Below are 17,505 nucleotides of genomic sequence, written 5' to 3' on the forward strand. Positions count from 1 at the left end.
ACACTCTACACTGAAGGTTCTTCAAAGGTTCTTTAGTAAAGATAATGGTTCTATATAGAACTATGAACACTCAAAAGAAACATCTACATGCTTAAATGGTTCTTCTCATGGTGAAAATGCTCTTCAGACTGATGAAGGATGTGTTGTATACATTTCTATACAGAACCTTTTTAAAAATGGTTCTGTGTAGCCCCAAAAAGTCAAGTTTGATGCAAAGAAGTCTTTAATCAAGCAAAGAATTCTTTGAGTGTTCATGGTTCTTTATACAACCCTTCTCTTCACTGAGGAACCCTTGAAGAGCTGTCTTTAAGAGGGTAGAGTGTTCATGGTTATATATAGAGCCACTGTCTTTACTAAAGAACCCTTGAAGAACCAGTTTTTGTAAGGGTATAGAGTGCTCATGGTTCTAATAAAGAATCACTGTCTTTACTAAAGAACCCTAAAAGAACAATTTTTTGTAAGGGTATAGAGTGCTCATGGTTCTAATATAGAGCCTCTGTCTTTACTAAAGAACCCTTGAAGAACCAGTTTTTGTAAGGGTATAGAGTGTTCATGGTTCTAATATAGAGCCACTGTCTTTACTAAAGAACCCTTGACGAACCCGTTTTTGTAAGGATATAGAGTGCTCATGGTTCTAATATAGAGCCACTGTCTTTACTAAAGAACCCTTGAAGAACCCGTTTTTGTAAGGGTATAGAGTGCTCATGGTTCGAATATAGAGCCACTGTCTTGACTAAAGAACCCTTGAAGAACCATTTTTTGTAAGGGTATAGAGCATTCATGGTTTTATATAGAACCACTGTCTTTACTAAAGAACATCTGAAGAACCATTGATTTATAACAGTGTAGGCTGATTATGGCTTCACTGTGTAGTACAGTATACCTGTCTGGAAGCATCTGCACTCGTCCTTCAGGTTTCTACACTCGTTTATTCAGGTTTTTTCTTTGTCCCCTGTCCTTTTTGTGAGGTCTGTCTGGCAGAAATGTGAGCCACTGAATTAACTACTGTTCTCATTTCTGATCTTGATACTTTTCACCACTTCATTCCTCCCTTTTTACCCTGTATAATGTATTCTGTACATTATTCTATGCTGCAGAACATTAACAGAGATCCAGGTTTTGGTTTTTAGCAGTGTTGCCAAAGCTGACTGTATACAGCTCACGTTAGAAAACCCACCGTAGCGTTTGGTGGATGAAGCAAATCTACAACCCCAATTCCAATGAAGTAGGTCGTTGCATAAAACATCAATAAAACCTGATTTGCAAATCCTTTTCAACCTATATTCAAGTAAATACACTACAAAGACAAGATATTTAATGTTCAAATGGATTAACTTTATTGTTTTTTGCCAATATTCACTCATTTTGAATTTGATGCCTGCAACACGTTCCAAAGAAGTTGGGACAGGGGCAACAAAAGACTGGGAAAGTTGAGGAATCTTACCCCAAATAGTTGCTACATTAAATATCTTGTGATCAATATAACCTTGTTATCTTGAAATAATTAGTTATCACAAGATAAAAGTTGTTACCTTGAGATAACAAAGGTTGTTACCTTGAGATAAGTTAATTATCTTGTCAAAATAACAGATGTTGTCTTGGGATAACAAGATAGTTCACTCGTTATTGGAAGATAATCCAGAGAATTATAGCAGCAGCTCAAGGCCTCTCCAGACTTCCGTATACAAGCACAAACTATTCCCCACACACACAATTACATAACCTGCTCTTACATGATCTCACATCAGCTACAGCCTGATCTTCCAGCAGGGAAAGTCATTCTGGGCAGTGCAGCATCTTGTGTATGGCTAAACAGAAGTCTGTGCAAAGACTGGGCAAATCACTGCTGCGCTGAACTGAGTGGACAATTCAAATCACTGCTGATTGGACAGTCTTGGACAGCAAGCTTTTACACAGTACAAAGCATTTCCAGAGCTGTGCTAATAATACTAAAAATGATATGAAATATTAAAAACCTACATGATTTTCTGTAAATAATAAATAAATGAGAAAATGTCTTGCTTTGCAAATGTAGTTATCAGGTTTATTAGAGCATCTCTCATGATCTAATAACATGGATCTCAACACGGTTTCTTTGGAACTAGAAAACATTACACTGATCATTTCACAAAGACTGGCCAATGAAGTGGACATTTCCAACAACCAGGTGAACACGCAGGATTACGTTGTTCTGCATTTGTAGTAAAAGGTAATCAGTCTTGTTGTTTTGGGGTTGTTTTTTTTCCGAGAATGCATGTCACATTCAGAACCTACACAGTGGAAAAAAAGAAGGGAACCTTTATATTTGGCTGGAGGGGAGAGAGAGAGAGAGAGAGAGAGAGAGAGAGAGAGAGATTTAAAGTTTTAGAGATTGTAATTTCATTTTTCAATTTGTTATTTTTAAATTCGGCCACTTTCGAAATCTGTATGTGTTCTATCACAGGTGAGGCTAATCCTCCATAGAAAATTGTGGGAATGCATTAACACTATAGAGGTGTGCGTGGAGTTTTCATAAGCTCACAAGTTTCATATTTGTTTTATATGGTCACGTATTTCATACGTTTACACACAGAACCCAATGACTGTCTACTGAGTAGGTAGTTGATGGTACAGTACAGATAAGTCAGACAGAGACTAGGCTGAAAAATGCTGGAGTATTCCTTTAAGATCATTCAAAATCACCAGATTCAGTGATGCTTGTGACTCGTAATGAAGTTAGTGCTAAGGTGCTTTGAGGAAACTCACCCAAATTAACGCATCCCTGCTCTGAAATATCTGATTCGGGCCATGCGCTCATCATAAAGCCCTATATGAGTTCAACCCAGGAGGCTGGAGAATGGCAAACATGGACTTAAGGCCCAACAGCTTCAGTCTGGAAGCCCTGACTAGAGGCTCCTCTGGCATTTGCTTAGACCTTGAGGTCATTAGAATGTCTCGCAAGAATCTGGCACACTTCCTTTTTGAAGAGAGGGAGTCCAGCTGACACAGGATTTCCTCACATTGTGGGACACACACACACACACACACACACACACACACACACACACACACACACACAAAGCAGGATATAGGAACCATCTTCATTAAGACTTTTACAGGAAAACTAGTTCAAATGTCCAACAAAATGGAATCAAATTAAGGAAATAAATTACATATTTACACTGATGAGATCTGCGATCTGGTAAAAGGTTATGTAAGAAAAAAAGATGCATAAAAATGCATAAATTTCTCTGCAAAGTGATAGTTTATCAGACTTAATTAATCAGTTATTAAACAGGACAGCTGCTTCTAAATTACTCTATTTTACTATTTTCACTATGAGAAATTACAACATTTCTAATTATTCATAAACAGTACAAAAATGAAGAATATACATCATCAACCTAAAAAAAGGATGAACAAATACAGCAGACTGAAAAATCAAACAACAAAACAAAAATAGAATTTCCAGTTTGATTTAAGAAAGGTCAGTTATACCTTCACATTGTACTATATCATATATCATCACTGTCGGAACAAAACCTTCTCTCTCAATTTTATTTGTTTTTTATTCTCACAGATTGTGAAACACCTGCTGCCCAATGTGTTAAACTTACACTAACAGAAATGCTCTAAAATCTGGTTTCAATGTTTGTTTTGTTTCCTTTGGAAGTACAAAGTTTTGTTATGATGGTGATGATTTGTCATTTTTTTACTTTTTGCATAACTTAAAAACTCTTTGCAACGTGTTAAAAATTCACAACGATGAATAAACCAACAGGTCCTCAAATCTCCAAAATGCTAAGTTTACAAGAGAAGGTACAAAAACATTCTCAACCTTTAACGGATGCTAACGTAAAGTGAATTTGAAACTGGGCTATTCATCATAAACTTTTGACACAGCACAAAGGGTTTCATTATTTTAATTTAAAGCGTTCTAATTATCCAAAAAATGTTACAGAATGACAAAAAGATAAAAACGTGTCCCGACAGTGATGACATTTATACTATACAGTACTGTCCAAAAGTCTTAGGCACCTGAGAAATTTAAAAAGTTTATCTGGGCAAAAACAATTTCTCTTTTATACATCATCGCCATCCAAAAAAACCAAGTATCTCCAAAACAGAAACCTTTACTTTAATGTAAAGAGACTGTATTCTAAGTGGGGCATTTCTATTGGTCCAGTCATCATGTAAAGGAGAACTGCTGTGTTCAAATGATGTACAAAAATAAAAATCAATAAACAAGGAGATACGTGTGTTTCTATGGACAGTGACGATATGTTAATGTATTCATTTAACCATTTCCAAACTTTGACTTTTGCCAGCCCAGCATTATTTGGAGAATTCATTTCACACCTGCTTTGGCTCAATCAATCCTTCATGAAGTTCAAATCAGGTGTACTGATAATGGAATTTAACAACATCTGTCAGCTGGGGGCGTCCAGGAGAAACGTGGAACAAAACCTGTTCTTTTAACTTGCTAATAAAACTTGCACAACTTTTTTGAAAACATGAAACTTGACTTTTTACTGTATTTACATGTATTAGTATCCAAGTTAGTATAGTGTTTGTACAAAACCATTACTGCTGAGATAAATGACTTCAAACAATTTGCTTAGGTGCCTTAGACATATGCACAGTACAGCATAGGCAATATACATGTTATATAGATCATGTATAACATTAACAATATATCCCTTATCACATTACATCCTGGTTTCTATGCAGTGGATCTGAAATGAAATCAGTGACTACTGATTATTTATTAAGCAATGTGATTTTGAGAGCGTGGTGTCAGTCGGCTGGTGATTTTGAGAGTCGTATTGGTGTGTGTGTGTGTGTGTGTGTGTGTGTGTGTGTGTGTGTGTGTGTGTGTGTGTGTGTGTGTGTGAGGATTATGCCCAGATGAGCTCTTTGAGTTGAAGCAGTTTCCTTCAGGTTAACCACATCCACCTCAGCTGCTGCCGCCAACAGAAGAGTTAGCCAGGTTCAATACCTGCTCATTATCCACATAAAACAAAGATAATGAAAAGGATCCGAGCTCACAGGTCATCAGCAATTTCCCTTCTTCATTAGCCATGGATCCAGCACACGGACACACAGACAGATATTAAAGGGGTCAAGCTTGAAGCAGAAGCTGAGCAAAGTGCTACTCAGTCTCAGCAGTCTTTCTCTCTGTCTTTCTCTCCTTCCAGTCCACCTGTGAGTGTCTGTTCACTCCCATCTCCCTGCAGCAATCTGTATGACTCAGCTGTGCTGCAGTTGAAGGTGATGGAGGTGGCCGACTGCGTAGCGTCTCTGCGGCGCGCAGAGGCTGCATTAAGACTTCTCAGTGAAATGACAGGAATGGAAGGTGTGAGTTCAGTAAGTTGTGCAGTTCTTGCTGGCTCCCTGCCAGGCAGTCCTTCATGTGCATATTAGTGCGTGTTAGGACAGTACAGACAGCGTCACGACCCCTCGCTGCTTCTTCAGGATGGCCACGGCCTGTTCATGTGTGGCTCCCTCCAGACTCTCTCCGTTCACAGACAGGATCTGATCCCCGCGCTTCAGACGCCCGTCCACCGCTGCTGCCCCCTACAGGCCAAACAAGGGAAAGAACATAAGGGGCAAGCTATATTAGTATTATTACTATATGCATCATATTATATCATATGTATCAAAACAGCTAAAAGGTACAAGCCTCAACAACTAAATATAATATCAATATTTTCAATATTCTCATCACTGCCACTATAAACAATTCTAAATCTGTCCAGAACCGAGCATTTCAAACCACTTTGAATGACTGTGGAACTCCTGTTTGACCTATGGGGGGAGGGCTGTCTGTGCAAAGATTATGGTATATTTTGTATTTTATTTTCAAAATCAATATTTGTGTTACTGCCAATATGTTAAACTCAGCAAATAAATAGAAATTCTACACTAAGACTTGACAAAAATGCCCCATTTATTTGTGTTTTCTGTCTTCAACAAAACAAGTAATTGGACCAGGAGTGTCCAAACTTTTGCATTCGACTGTACATGATCAAAATGTGCAGGTGTGGGACTGGGAACTGCTGCAGAAGCTGTTGATCAGCAGTGACATGAGGCCTCAGGACTGTCTTGTGTGTGCGACCCCTGCTGGTGCCTGGCAGCTTTGGCAGAACCAGGGCAACCAATGAAGGCAACTTTACATTCAGTTATACTATAGCATTATAACATTCACAAACAAAAGACTATAGCATAATAAACTATAACATTATATGTACATACAAAGTACTATCTGGACAATACCTGTTTCTGCTTGTAAAACACACCACATAACATTGGAACAAATATCAACAAACAATAATGCAGTAAGAATTTCTTATTTTAAAAAAGTACTTGACCACTTTTGAGCTAGTTAGAAGTTCTTGGTGGCCCTAGTCATCGCATAAATTTCAACTTCATCACCAGCACACAATTTAACTTAATGAATCCCTTTAGCCAAACCATGTACTGCTATTTGGGCTTCCTCAAGGACAGGTTTGGAAAGGGTTTAACACATTACTATTTTCTGTTTTTCTGAGCAATAAATAAACGGCTTTCTATATAAAATTTTCCAAGGTGTCCAAGATGTGCACAGTGCTGTATACTCACATGCACATTAAGTAAAAGTATATACATGTGTAAATGTGTTCATGTACCTTGCTGAAGACTGTTTTGACATAGATAGGAAGATCTCCATGTGGGCTCCCGAAGCCACCCACTATGCTGAAGCCCAGTCCTTCAGAACCCTTCTCTAGAGTGATGCTCTTTGGCTTGGGAGTTCTGTAGGACAAAACAATTACCCTCTTTATATAATTAAATTATTTCTAACATGATATTTTAGTATTTCAATGTACACTGTGTAAGTTATTATTGAATGAGATAATTAAGCAACAGAACACAAGAGGGAGTGTGTTATCTTGAAATAATATCACGACTGTGATTTGGTCGCCGTAGATCATCACAGCAATGATGTTATTCATGATAACACCTGACCTCGAGTGTTCTATTGCTTTTATGCACCAGTTAAACCGTGAATGCGGTGTTTAATATGATTTAATGTTTGAAGTTCCTTTTCCCAAATTATACATCCTTAACAAGCTGCTTGTTGCTAGGTCAGAGTAACAAACTCCGCCCACTCGCTGCTCAGCCAGCAGTTTGTTCTCCAGCTCCTTACACTAAATTCCCAAACGGGCATCACCACTGAGCAGGTTTTCGGGCAGCAGCTGTGACAGAAGAACACCTAAACAACCTGGAATTAGCCAGAAATGAACCCAACACCTTTCGCCAAATGTGTAGTCTGATCTTCAGAGTCTGACCAAATCGGAGCCATAAAACTGACGCAATATCAAGTTTAGCTCAGCTTTGTTAGATTTTGCCAGATCAATATTAAATGTTGTTTTGTTCCAGCCAGTCTATAAAGCTTCTTACAGCCCATTTAGTTTTGCGAATGGTGTTGGGTTCATTTCTGGCTGATTCCAGGTTGTTTAGCTGTTCTTCTGTCACAGCTGCCGACTGAAAAGCTGCACAGTGGTAATGACAGTTTGGGAATTTAGTGTCGTCTCATCTTTAGAGTCCGACCAAATCGGCTGCCGGTCAAACGTGATCTTAAAAGTATCCATTTACTGTTTGCAGCAAAGTAAGAAGTAAAAACGATTGGCTTGAGCGTCTCCTACAGCTGTCAAAGTCGTTGCTTAGCAACGACATCTCAGCAGAGTGATAGTGTTACAGGAAGAAAAAAAAGTGATATGGCGAAATAACAGCACTTTTAGAACGCTTCTCAACCAATCAGCATGCATGGCCGGAACTAACTGTTGTATAACAGCAATTATTAATTATACAGGACAAGTGATTCTGAACCTTTGAATGGTAGCTTGCACTGTATCATCACATCTTAAATCAATCATTCTTAAAGTACTCAATAACACTTTTCTGGAGAGGGAATGAATACAGCCGAATGATGGACAGACAGATCCTGCTCATTTATAATTTAGTGTTATTGTTAAAAAAGCACATTATTTTGAGAAAATAAATACTCTTCGTACTAACTTGTACGTTCAAATGAGGTCACACTGAGTGAGCGCGAGCACAAGCTGACAGGGTATATATGGTTAACAACAGTGTCTTAGGCTGACGGTGAAGTGTGAGGGAGCCTGGTGGGAGGTTTGCATGGTGGATAGAAGAGCATGACTGGTGGAGAGTTCTGTCACTCACTCTGGCTCTGTAGTCTGGGTCTCTGGATTGGTGCTGAGGGCGGAGCTTGAGGACATGCTCTCCACCTGACTGGCTATGGCGCTGATGTTAGTGTCTGCTATCACCTGTCAATCACACACAGACAAAGAGCAGCATGAAACACTGAACTGCTTAGAGGTGTTTATCTGACTATCTGACTAAAAAAAAGAAAGAAAAGGTGCACAAAATGTTCTTGCAAAGCCATGGAAGAACCATTTTTGGTTCCCTACACAACCGCATTTAAAAAGAGGTTTGTAGTAAGTGTGAAGAACTACATAATATATATAATAATAATCTTTTGTCTGAACAAAACATCTCTCCAAAATAGTAACTTTACAGGAAAAGGGAAAAAAACATGCATCACTGTCAATGCAAGTCAATGGAACCAGACAGTGTTTTTCTGAGCGAGTAATTTGTTTCACCCTTGGTCAAACGTCATGTTCTGTTGATCTTCTAGGTGTAAAAAATAAAAGACAGTGACAGTTCTCTGCTAATTTTAAAATATGATTTCTCTTCACTTGCAGAGTGTAATATATTGCAAAAAAAGCAGAAAATGTATCATAAATTTGCACAGGACACATCTCAGTAATTATGCATTAAAATGTGCGGAAGTGAGTTCTCTGTAGAGGATGACTTATGAGTTCACTTACTTTCACTCCAAAGGAAAAAAAACATGCAATTTGACTGGGGGATATTCAAACTTCTGCATACAACTGTATGTACAGGTCCCAAGCACTTATTTAAATTCTTGGCCATAAGTGTAAAAACACTATATCTCATTAGAATAAATGCAGATAAACATATATTCAGTAGATAGAGAGAATAAGTAGATAGATAACAGACAGAATAAGTAGGTAGATAATAGAACAAAGTTTGGTTTAAGATTTTGCTTCAAAGCCCCCAGTTATCACATGGATTTGCTCCATCAGGAGCGCACTTGATGTACCATGAAATACTGATGAGCCAAAACTGGTACTGGACGAAGACAAATAATACTGGCCTTCCTCAAACAGAGCTTAGAAACAAACACACTGACAGACATGAAATCACCACTTATTGTACTCATGTTATCAGGAATGATTCTATGTATATATCGTCACTGTTACTGTCATACACACTCATATCTCAGCAACAGTAGCTTTTAAGAAGAAGGAAAATATCTTTAAATGGACATTAATAGAAGTCATTTTAAAACTAATATAGGTCATTTTAGTCCATTTGCATTGGTCTATTCATTACAAAAATACTACAAAATACAGAGGGCAGCTGGCATTTTCACAGCATGTCAAAAAATTAACACGTATATTGGAGTGGGCAACATGGCTAAATTAATATATTACAACAAAGATATTTTTATTATTCTCAATATGCATCATGATGAATAGTTCCTAAGTTCCATGATGAGATTTCCTAAGATGGAACGGATAATATAGAACCTGTAGTGCCACATATAAACCTACTATAGTAGTAATAATAATAGTATAATAGTGACACAATAATAATAATAAACCTACAATGATCTTTATTTAATGTTTTACAAACTGCTCTGCACTGAATCCTATTAAACAGGCCCAATTTTGCTCACTTTGTAATGACAAACTGAATGTAACATGTAGTTAGTGTTCTTTAAGCACGTACTAAAGACATATTCAGTTGTCATATTACCAAACCCTACACACACAAATCACTCACACACGTATATATATATATATATATATATATATATATATATATATATATATATATATATATATATATATACACAGCAGCTATATATATATATATATATATAGCTGCTGTCGGAACAAAAACTAAATGATAACTTTACAGGAGAAGGACAAAACATACTTTACTTTTAATGTAACCAGAATTTTTTCCAAGTAATTTTGGGTCATTTCTTTTGGTCAATTTATCATTAAATTTACATGCAATGTAAAGGACAACAGGTGTTTTCTAACTATGTAAAAAACTAAAAAACAACAAAAAATGGAGATACAAGAGTTTGTTCTGACAGCAGCTAACACCCTAATACACAAACACATATACTAGATATCCTAATAAACTACCAGACTGAGGTTTTCCTGCATCAAACCTCAAATCAGCATGTGTGTCCCCAAGTGTGTGTGTGTCACAGATGACTGCCTGTCTGAGATAACGTTTATGTGCTCATGTGATGTCTGTGATGTGTGTGTTCAGCATTGAAATGCACCCCTCTAATCCTTTACCGTCCCGGGTGCCAGCATAGAGTACTGCAGCCGATTGTTCTACAGACACACGGTGCTTCAAAGACATCGATCCTCCAACCGACCCATCATTCTGCCATCATTCATCAGCCCTCTGCCTCCCCTTCTCCTGATCTAAATGCCTGCTTTTGTTTTTTCGGGTTATTTCTTTATTTTACTCCGTGCATCAATTAAACTCCCTGCCTGCTAAAAGAGGCAGGCGCGGCTCCGAATACTCTCATTTCCATATTTAATTAACAATGAGGCAATTAAAACTAAAATACACAACAACAACAAACAAAGGCTAATTAATGAATGACTCGGCCAGTTTGCAAGCAAAGCGGTGAAACATTCCCCTGCCATCACATTCAGTTATCTCCCTGATGCACCTTCAGAGAGAGAGAGAGAGAGAGAGAGAGAGAGAGAGAGAGAGAGAGAGAGAGAGAGAGAGAGAGAGAGAGAGACAGAGAGAGAGAGAGAGAGAGACAGACAGTGAGAGAGAGGGAGAGAGACAGGGAGAGAGAGAGAGAGAGGAGAGAAAGGGAGAGAGAGAGAGAGAGAGAGAGAGAGAGAGAGAGACAGGGAGAGAGAGAGAGAGAGAGAGGAGAGAGAGAAAGGGAGAGAGAGGAGAGAAAGGGAGAGAGAGAGAGAGAGAGAGAGAGAGAGGAGAGAGAGAGAGAGAAAGGGAGAGAGAGGGAGAGAGACAGAGAGAGAGAGAGACAGAGAGAGAGAGAGAGAGAGACAGAGAGAGAGAGAGAGAGAGAGAGAGAGAGAGAGAGAGAGAGAGAGAGAGAGAGAGAGAGAGAGAGAGAGAGAGAGAAAAACAGCAGTTATGGAAGTACCTTTGAATTGACTGCAACATACTGTACAATTCCATCCAGTTAAGACTGCTGTGTTAAAAGTGATATAAGTGATATCTTCGTATGTATAATCAAATATTATAATTATTCACCCTATTGCTAGATGGTTTAAGTCATTGTTTAAAGTGATTTGATCTAGTGATTTAGCTTGTTTGATTTAGCTTGTTTTAAGAAATAATGGTGGAAAAAAAAATATCTGCCCATAGAATAAGACAGGATCCTGGGGCTTAAAACAAAAAGAATGTCTAGAGAAGAGTTTAAACAATCTTGAATGAGAAATGTCACATACACTGACTAGATTTAAGACAATTATACTTTCTTGCAGCGCACTGAAAATGCATATCACTACTGGCAGAAAAAAAACCTTGTATCTCCATTTATGCTGTTTTTCAGTTTTTGACCATTTGAAAAAGCCTGTTGCTCTTTACATTGTGCATAAATTTCATAATCAAAGGGCCAAAAAAGGCTCAAAATGCCTTGGAAAAACATCTGGTTTCATTGACTTACATTAAAAGTAAAGTATGTTTCTCCTTCTCTTGTAAAGTTACCATTTTGGATATACAAGGTTTTGCTCAGGCATCAGTGATACACAAACTACTAAATGTGTCCAGAGGCTGAAATGAAGCAAGAATAATCTAATAATCACAGTGAATAGAGTTACTATGTGACGTCTGACACATTGGGAGATGCAGAGGAAACACGTTCAATCACACGTTTTCTGCTTATAGACAAAAACAGAGGAGAACACATGGCCATACATGAGCAGGAAATAGAGAAGGTAAAGAGCAGGAGAGGGAGAATATGAATGAATGAATGAATGAAAGAAAGAGAGAGACAGAGAGAGAGAGAGAGAGCACAGAGGTAAAGAGAAAGAAGAGAGTGAGAATGAGAGAAAGAGAGAGACAGAGAGGTTGACCCTATCTGCAGGTAACTGTGAAACCTCATTAAATGTCCCCAATGTACAGTAGGTTTTTAAAAACTGCCCGTTCTCTTGAACCGGACAACTAGCATCTTATTTCTTTTCTGGGGTGTTTCCCCATAGATGGTTGATGGGGAGGTGGTGGGAACACACATTATGTTGCAGTGCATGCTGGGGACTGTAGTGCAGCTCATGGTGAAGTGGGCTAATATTAATAGAAGATTAAAATGACTTTGGGGGCTGAACAGGATTGTGCCTTGGGCCTAACGTGGCCCACAGACCTCGTGTTTGACACATGGGCTCTACACTTAGAGACTGAAGATAATAGCACAGAAGATTAGACCCTGTACTGGAAAAACCAAATTACACACCAAAATGAACTCAAGTGTTCTGAGATACTTGATAGGAAATGTACATCAGCCAAATACCTAAAAAGAATTAAAGACGTCAAACACAGTCAAACTAACAACATACACAATGTCTGACCATAAACTAGCCACTGAAATAGGAAGCAGGAAGGACAGAGAGGGCAGGGTCCTTCACCCGCTGCCAGAATCACTTAATTTCATGTCCAAAACATGAAACCACCAGAGACTCTTTTTACCTAAATTTACTAATACAACCAACACCTTCCCCCCCACCAACCACTTCTGAAAAAATGAAGGTATTACAGAGGTAAATGTAGAGAAAATAGATTAATCTCTTCAGTTTAAGTAAGCAATATGTCTGCCTCCTGATTTTCAGTATGTACTATTTAATTTTTCATATTTACCATTATTATTATTATTTTTATTAGTGTATTGTTTTTGTTGCATGTTCATATTCATTTGATGCTTATATACATATATATATATATATATATATATATATATATATATATATATATATATATATATATATATATATATATATATATATATTACCATATTTATACTTCAAATATAAAAGCATTACTATAATTATTTACCTTTATGGACTGCTTTAATTAATTTATATTTTAAAGATAATTTAACATGTATTATTCAGCTTTGGCAACACAGGTCTCATATCCTGCCATGCCAATAAAGCATATTTGATTTGACAGAAAGAGAGCAAAGGTAGAAGAAGGAGAGAGAGGGATAGATATAAAGTGAGAGAAAGCAAAGAGAAGAGTGAGAGAGAGAGAGAGAGAGAGAGAGAGAGAGAGAGAGAGAGAGAGAGAGAGAGGAAATAGGGGAAAAGAGAGGGAATCGAGAGAGAAAGAAAGCAGGTGGGAGTGTGGGAGGGAAAAGGAGAGGGAAGAAAGAGTAAAAAAGAAGGGGAAGAGGGAGAGGGACAGAGAAGGAGATACAGAAAAGAGGGAGATGGAAACAGTGAAAAAGGAAACAGAAAGGATAGAGGGAGAAAATGTGGAGAAAGGGAGTAGGGAAGAGAGAGAGAGAGGGAGAGAGAGAGAGAGGGAGAGAGAGAGAGAGAGAGAGAGAGAGAGAGAGAGAGAGAGAGAGAGAGAGAGAGGGGAAAAAAAAGACTGAGAAAGAGAGGGGGTCGAGAGAGAGCAAAGATAGATAGAGAGAGACAGAGAAAGAAAGGAAAAACAGGGAAAAGAGAGGGGATTGAGAGAGAGAGCAAAGGTAGAGAGAGTGAGAGACAGAGAGAGAATAAATGTAGAGGGGGAGAGAGAGAGAGAGAGAGAGAGAGAGAGAGAGAAAGGAAAAGGGGGAAAGAGGGGATTGAGAGAGAGAGCAAATGTAGAGAGAGAGAGAGAGAGAGAGAGAGAGAAAGGAAAAGGGGGAAAGAGGGGATTGAGAGAGAGAGCAAATGTAGAGAGAGAGAGAGAGAGAGAGAGGGAATAAAGGTAGAGAGGGAGAGAGGGGGGGGGGGGGGGGGGACAGAGTAAACAGTAATTGGTCTCCTAGCTGTTGTAATCATGGCTGTGCAGGCAGGGCTCCCCTGTTTGAAAGCCCACTGCATTCCTCCTGGAGCTCGGCAGATAACACCACATTTGCATAAAGGCCCAGGATTATCTGGCAACCCGCGCTCAACTAGCGCACAGCTGCTGAGAGCTGATAACTGCGCAGTGACACAGCACCAACCACTCACACACAAGCAGACATACACACACACACACACACACACACACACACACACACACACACACACACCACATACTGTATATGGTGCGCACACACACACACACACAAGCACACACACACACAAACACAGTAAACACACACACACACACACAAAAACGCTGATCAGTTCTGCATACAAACAGCAGCACACAGTTCTGTTCTATACATCACCACATTCACCTGAACACCAGCACACACAATATGAAACCTCAGAGCCTCTATAACACTGTCATACACATTCAGAATTTTTAATACAAGCACACATGAATAATTAATCCCAGCTCTGCTTCACACTGTCACACACACACACGCCTTCAGTATGTATGGCTGATAAAATGAATGCATCACTTTATATGGAACTGAAAAAGCCTCAGTAAAAAACTAGCCTTGAGTTAAATGCTAAATAAAATGCAAAAGCAACACTATGCATAAGCAATCAGGCTAAAGAATCCTTTCCATGCCAAGAGCAGCTTCAAGGGAATTCAAAGATGGGGCTCAACCTACGCTGGTCTACAGTCATGCTGCACTACAAGTAGGCTACATTCTTGAACCGGTCCATCCTCAAATCCCATTAGCCTTTGTGATGATCCTGCCGTGTAGCTTGGCTAGAAAGCACTAGCTACCAAGCTCGGCTGTATCATAACGTAGGGGTGCTGCAAAGACTCGCAGGCTCTTTTCAGAGTGGGTGAACTTTCAGCCTGGTGGTCAAAAACTTGAAAATGAACCCCTAAAACTACTTTAAGCTAATGGGGGCAGCACAGTTACAGCCTATGGCAGTAAATCACTACTGTCTAATCAAGGCAAAATGGTAGAAGGTAATAATGGTCTTAATTTGTAATGCAAGTTAATGTAAGAATTTAATTTAATTATAGATCATTTCTTTTGATCCATTCATCATGAAATGTTCACAGAATGAAAATCAGCTGCTGTGATTAAAGGATATATATGGTTTTAATACGACAGCCACAATATATACTTTTCATTAAACATTCCTCTCCAGCTGAGGCAGTATGGAATACCACAGGTGTTTCAGCTGCTTTTATTATGCCAATATTTACATTTTAAGCCAATAGTAGCATTCAAATAAACAAAGGAAAGCTGCCAAATGAATCCAATGAGTCACTTGATGTTCCAATGAGTCTAAGCTTTGATGCTCCATTAATGTATACATTAACTCTGGGCAAAAATCTAAAAAATAATAAGCATGACATATGGATTTTCAGATTAATAAAAAGAGATTACCAACCACACATAAATAATTTCACTTTTCCTTTTGAAAGTTGTGATTGCAAACAAGTGCATTTGTGAGCTCCCACTAGTGTGGGTTCAAGTCTCAAGTCAAGGCTCAAATCAGGGGTTATTAGCCTTTGTTACAGCGTGGCTCTTTTTTAAGGTGAAAAATATTTCAATGTCCTTATTGACAACCTACACCCCTCCTACAGGCCTACCTCTACCTCTACACAGAATGAAAATGACTGAAGAACTGAATCAATTAGTAAGCCTACTCACTTCCTGGGCCTCCATTCATAGCTAGCACAAACCTTCAGCCTGGTGCCGAATAAATGCTTCATGTTCAGTGGCCAGTCAAGACACTCCCTCAGTAATGAGCTCACCCAATAGAAATGTATTATTGACATTAGCCTGAGCTCAGTTTATGTGCAAAATTAGTGCCAAGATCACTGTTTCTATATTTGATAAGGTTTATGTCTTGTAGCACCACTCTTATGCCTCCCCTGGACCACATAGTGACCCTCTGGTTAAGAGCCCTGCTTAAATGATGCACATAACAGAGAACTGCACACTAATACTTTAAATAGCTTTTTTTGCCTTAATGCTTTAAATTTCTCAATATGCATGAGTGAGTGAATTTCAAAGCCTCATCCAAGTGCCTTACATACTTAAAAACAACTCCGGCATTGTTACTGCAGACATATTCAGGAATTCAGCTATAAATGTAAGTTAAAAAACTTTTTTCACATGTTCACGATATGTAATAAAACTACATATTATTTAACATTTTTGTCTGAAACTGTTTAAAATTAAATTATCCCACTCTACTTCCTAAAATCCCAGATTTTGCCTTTGCAACACCATCAGTGGGTTACTTCTCACTCATCGCAAACATCTGACGCTTCACCTTGTTATCCAGGCCTAGTACTCACTAACCCCACAACAAATTCTTGGTACAATAAAGAGATTCTAATCTCTGATGGTTCTTTAAGAGAGCATAGAGCAACAGCATACAAGATCAACTGGGTACCTGTAAAACAATGCTGCCAAAGGCGTTCTTTAGCATGTTGACTACTTCGCCATGGCTCAGACCCTCCAGAGACTGGGAGTTGATGCTCACAATACGGTCCCCCACCTACAGAGAGAGTCAGAGGACAAAAACAACAAAAACACAATTAAGAATCACACAAAACCACACATTCAATTCATTGATTCCAGTCCAATGCCTTTCAGAGCAGCGGCCTTCGCACTAACCGCTATAGAACGCCAAATCAATAATACTCTTCCTGCTTCAGTACACAGGCTGGAAGAACTGAAAGAGTGGAGGTTAAGGGGACGGGGACAAACGGCTTAGAAAGAGGTGCTGTGTAACCTTGAGGCGGTGGGTCCTGGCAGCCACTCCATTAGCCTGGATCATGGCAATGAAGATTGGGATGTCCCCCAGGGGACTGCCTTTTCCCCCCGCTATACTGATACCTAACGCATCAGTGGGGCCCTGGAGGAGAAACATTTATGGAGAAATTAATGCAGCCTCACACAGTTTTATTACTGCTTGTGTGTAAGTACTGATTGGACTCTTACTCGGGTGATCTCCACTGTGCGGAGGCCTGTTTCAGATCCTGTAAGGACACAAACATTCAGACACACGTTACCTTCACAGTACATGACTGAAGAACATATGTTTGATCGTTTTGAATCATTTTATGCTGCTTCTTTCTTTTGTTTCACAGCAGCACTTATTGTGAGTCTAGGTTGTATCAAGACAACAAAGAAAATTCTATGTGCTCCATAATTCTCTGATGATTTGGCACGGCAAACAGACAGCATTGGTTAAATCAGTGAAGAATTTAAGGGATAATTCACTGCTGATCAGATAAGAATTCAAATACTTAGGCTCTCTGATACAAAATCATGCAAACATGCCCCACAGCAGCCTGAGAAAT

The 17,505-nt window shown here is 38.8% G+C and overlaps 1 protein-coding gene across 3 annotated transcripts in view; it reads right to left on the reverse strand.

Annotated features, from left to right (window-relative positions):
• Window positions 1–2,018: 2,018 nt before the first annotated feature.
• Window positions 2,019–17,505, reverse strand: part of patj (PATJ crumbs cell polarity complex component) — a 207,540-nt gene continuing 192,053 nt past the window's right edge. For all 3 annotated transcript variants that reach the window (XM_037545466.1, XM_037545464.1, XM_037545465.1), the window contains 6 exons: window positions 17,144–17,181; window positions 16,935–17,057; window positions 16,593–16,697; window positions 8,203–8,306; window positions 6,648–6,771; window positions 2,019–5,556 (listed from right to left, as the gene is read on the reverse strand). In XM_037545466.1, coding sequence (XP_037401363.1) covers window positions 5,410–5,556; window positions 6,648–6,771; window positions 8,203–8,306; window positions 16,593–16,697; window positions 16,935–17,057; window positions 17,144–17,181 — 641 coding nt within the window. In that variant the 3' untranslated portion in view covers window positions 2,019–5,409. The remainder of the gene's footprint in view (window positions 5,557–6,647; window positions 6,772–8,202; window positions 8,307–16,592; window positions 16,698–16,934; window positions 17,058–17,143; window positions 17,182–17,505) is intronic.

This window comes from Pygocentrus nattereri, chromosome 15 (genome assembly GCF_015220715.1).
Source record: "Pygocentrus nattereri isolate fPygNat1 chromosome 15, fPygNat1.pri, whole genome shotgun sequence".
Lineage (NCBI taxonomy): Eukaryota > Metazoa > Chordata > Actinopteri > Characiformes > Serrasalmidae > Pygocentrus > Pygocentrus nattereri.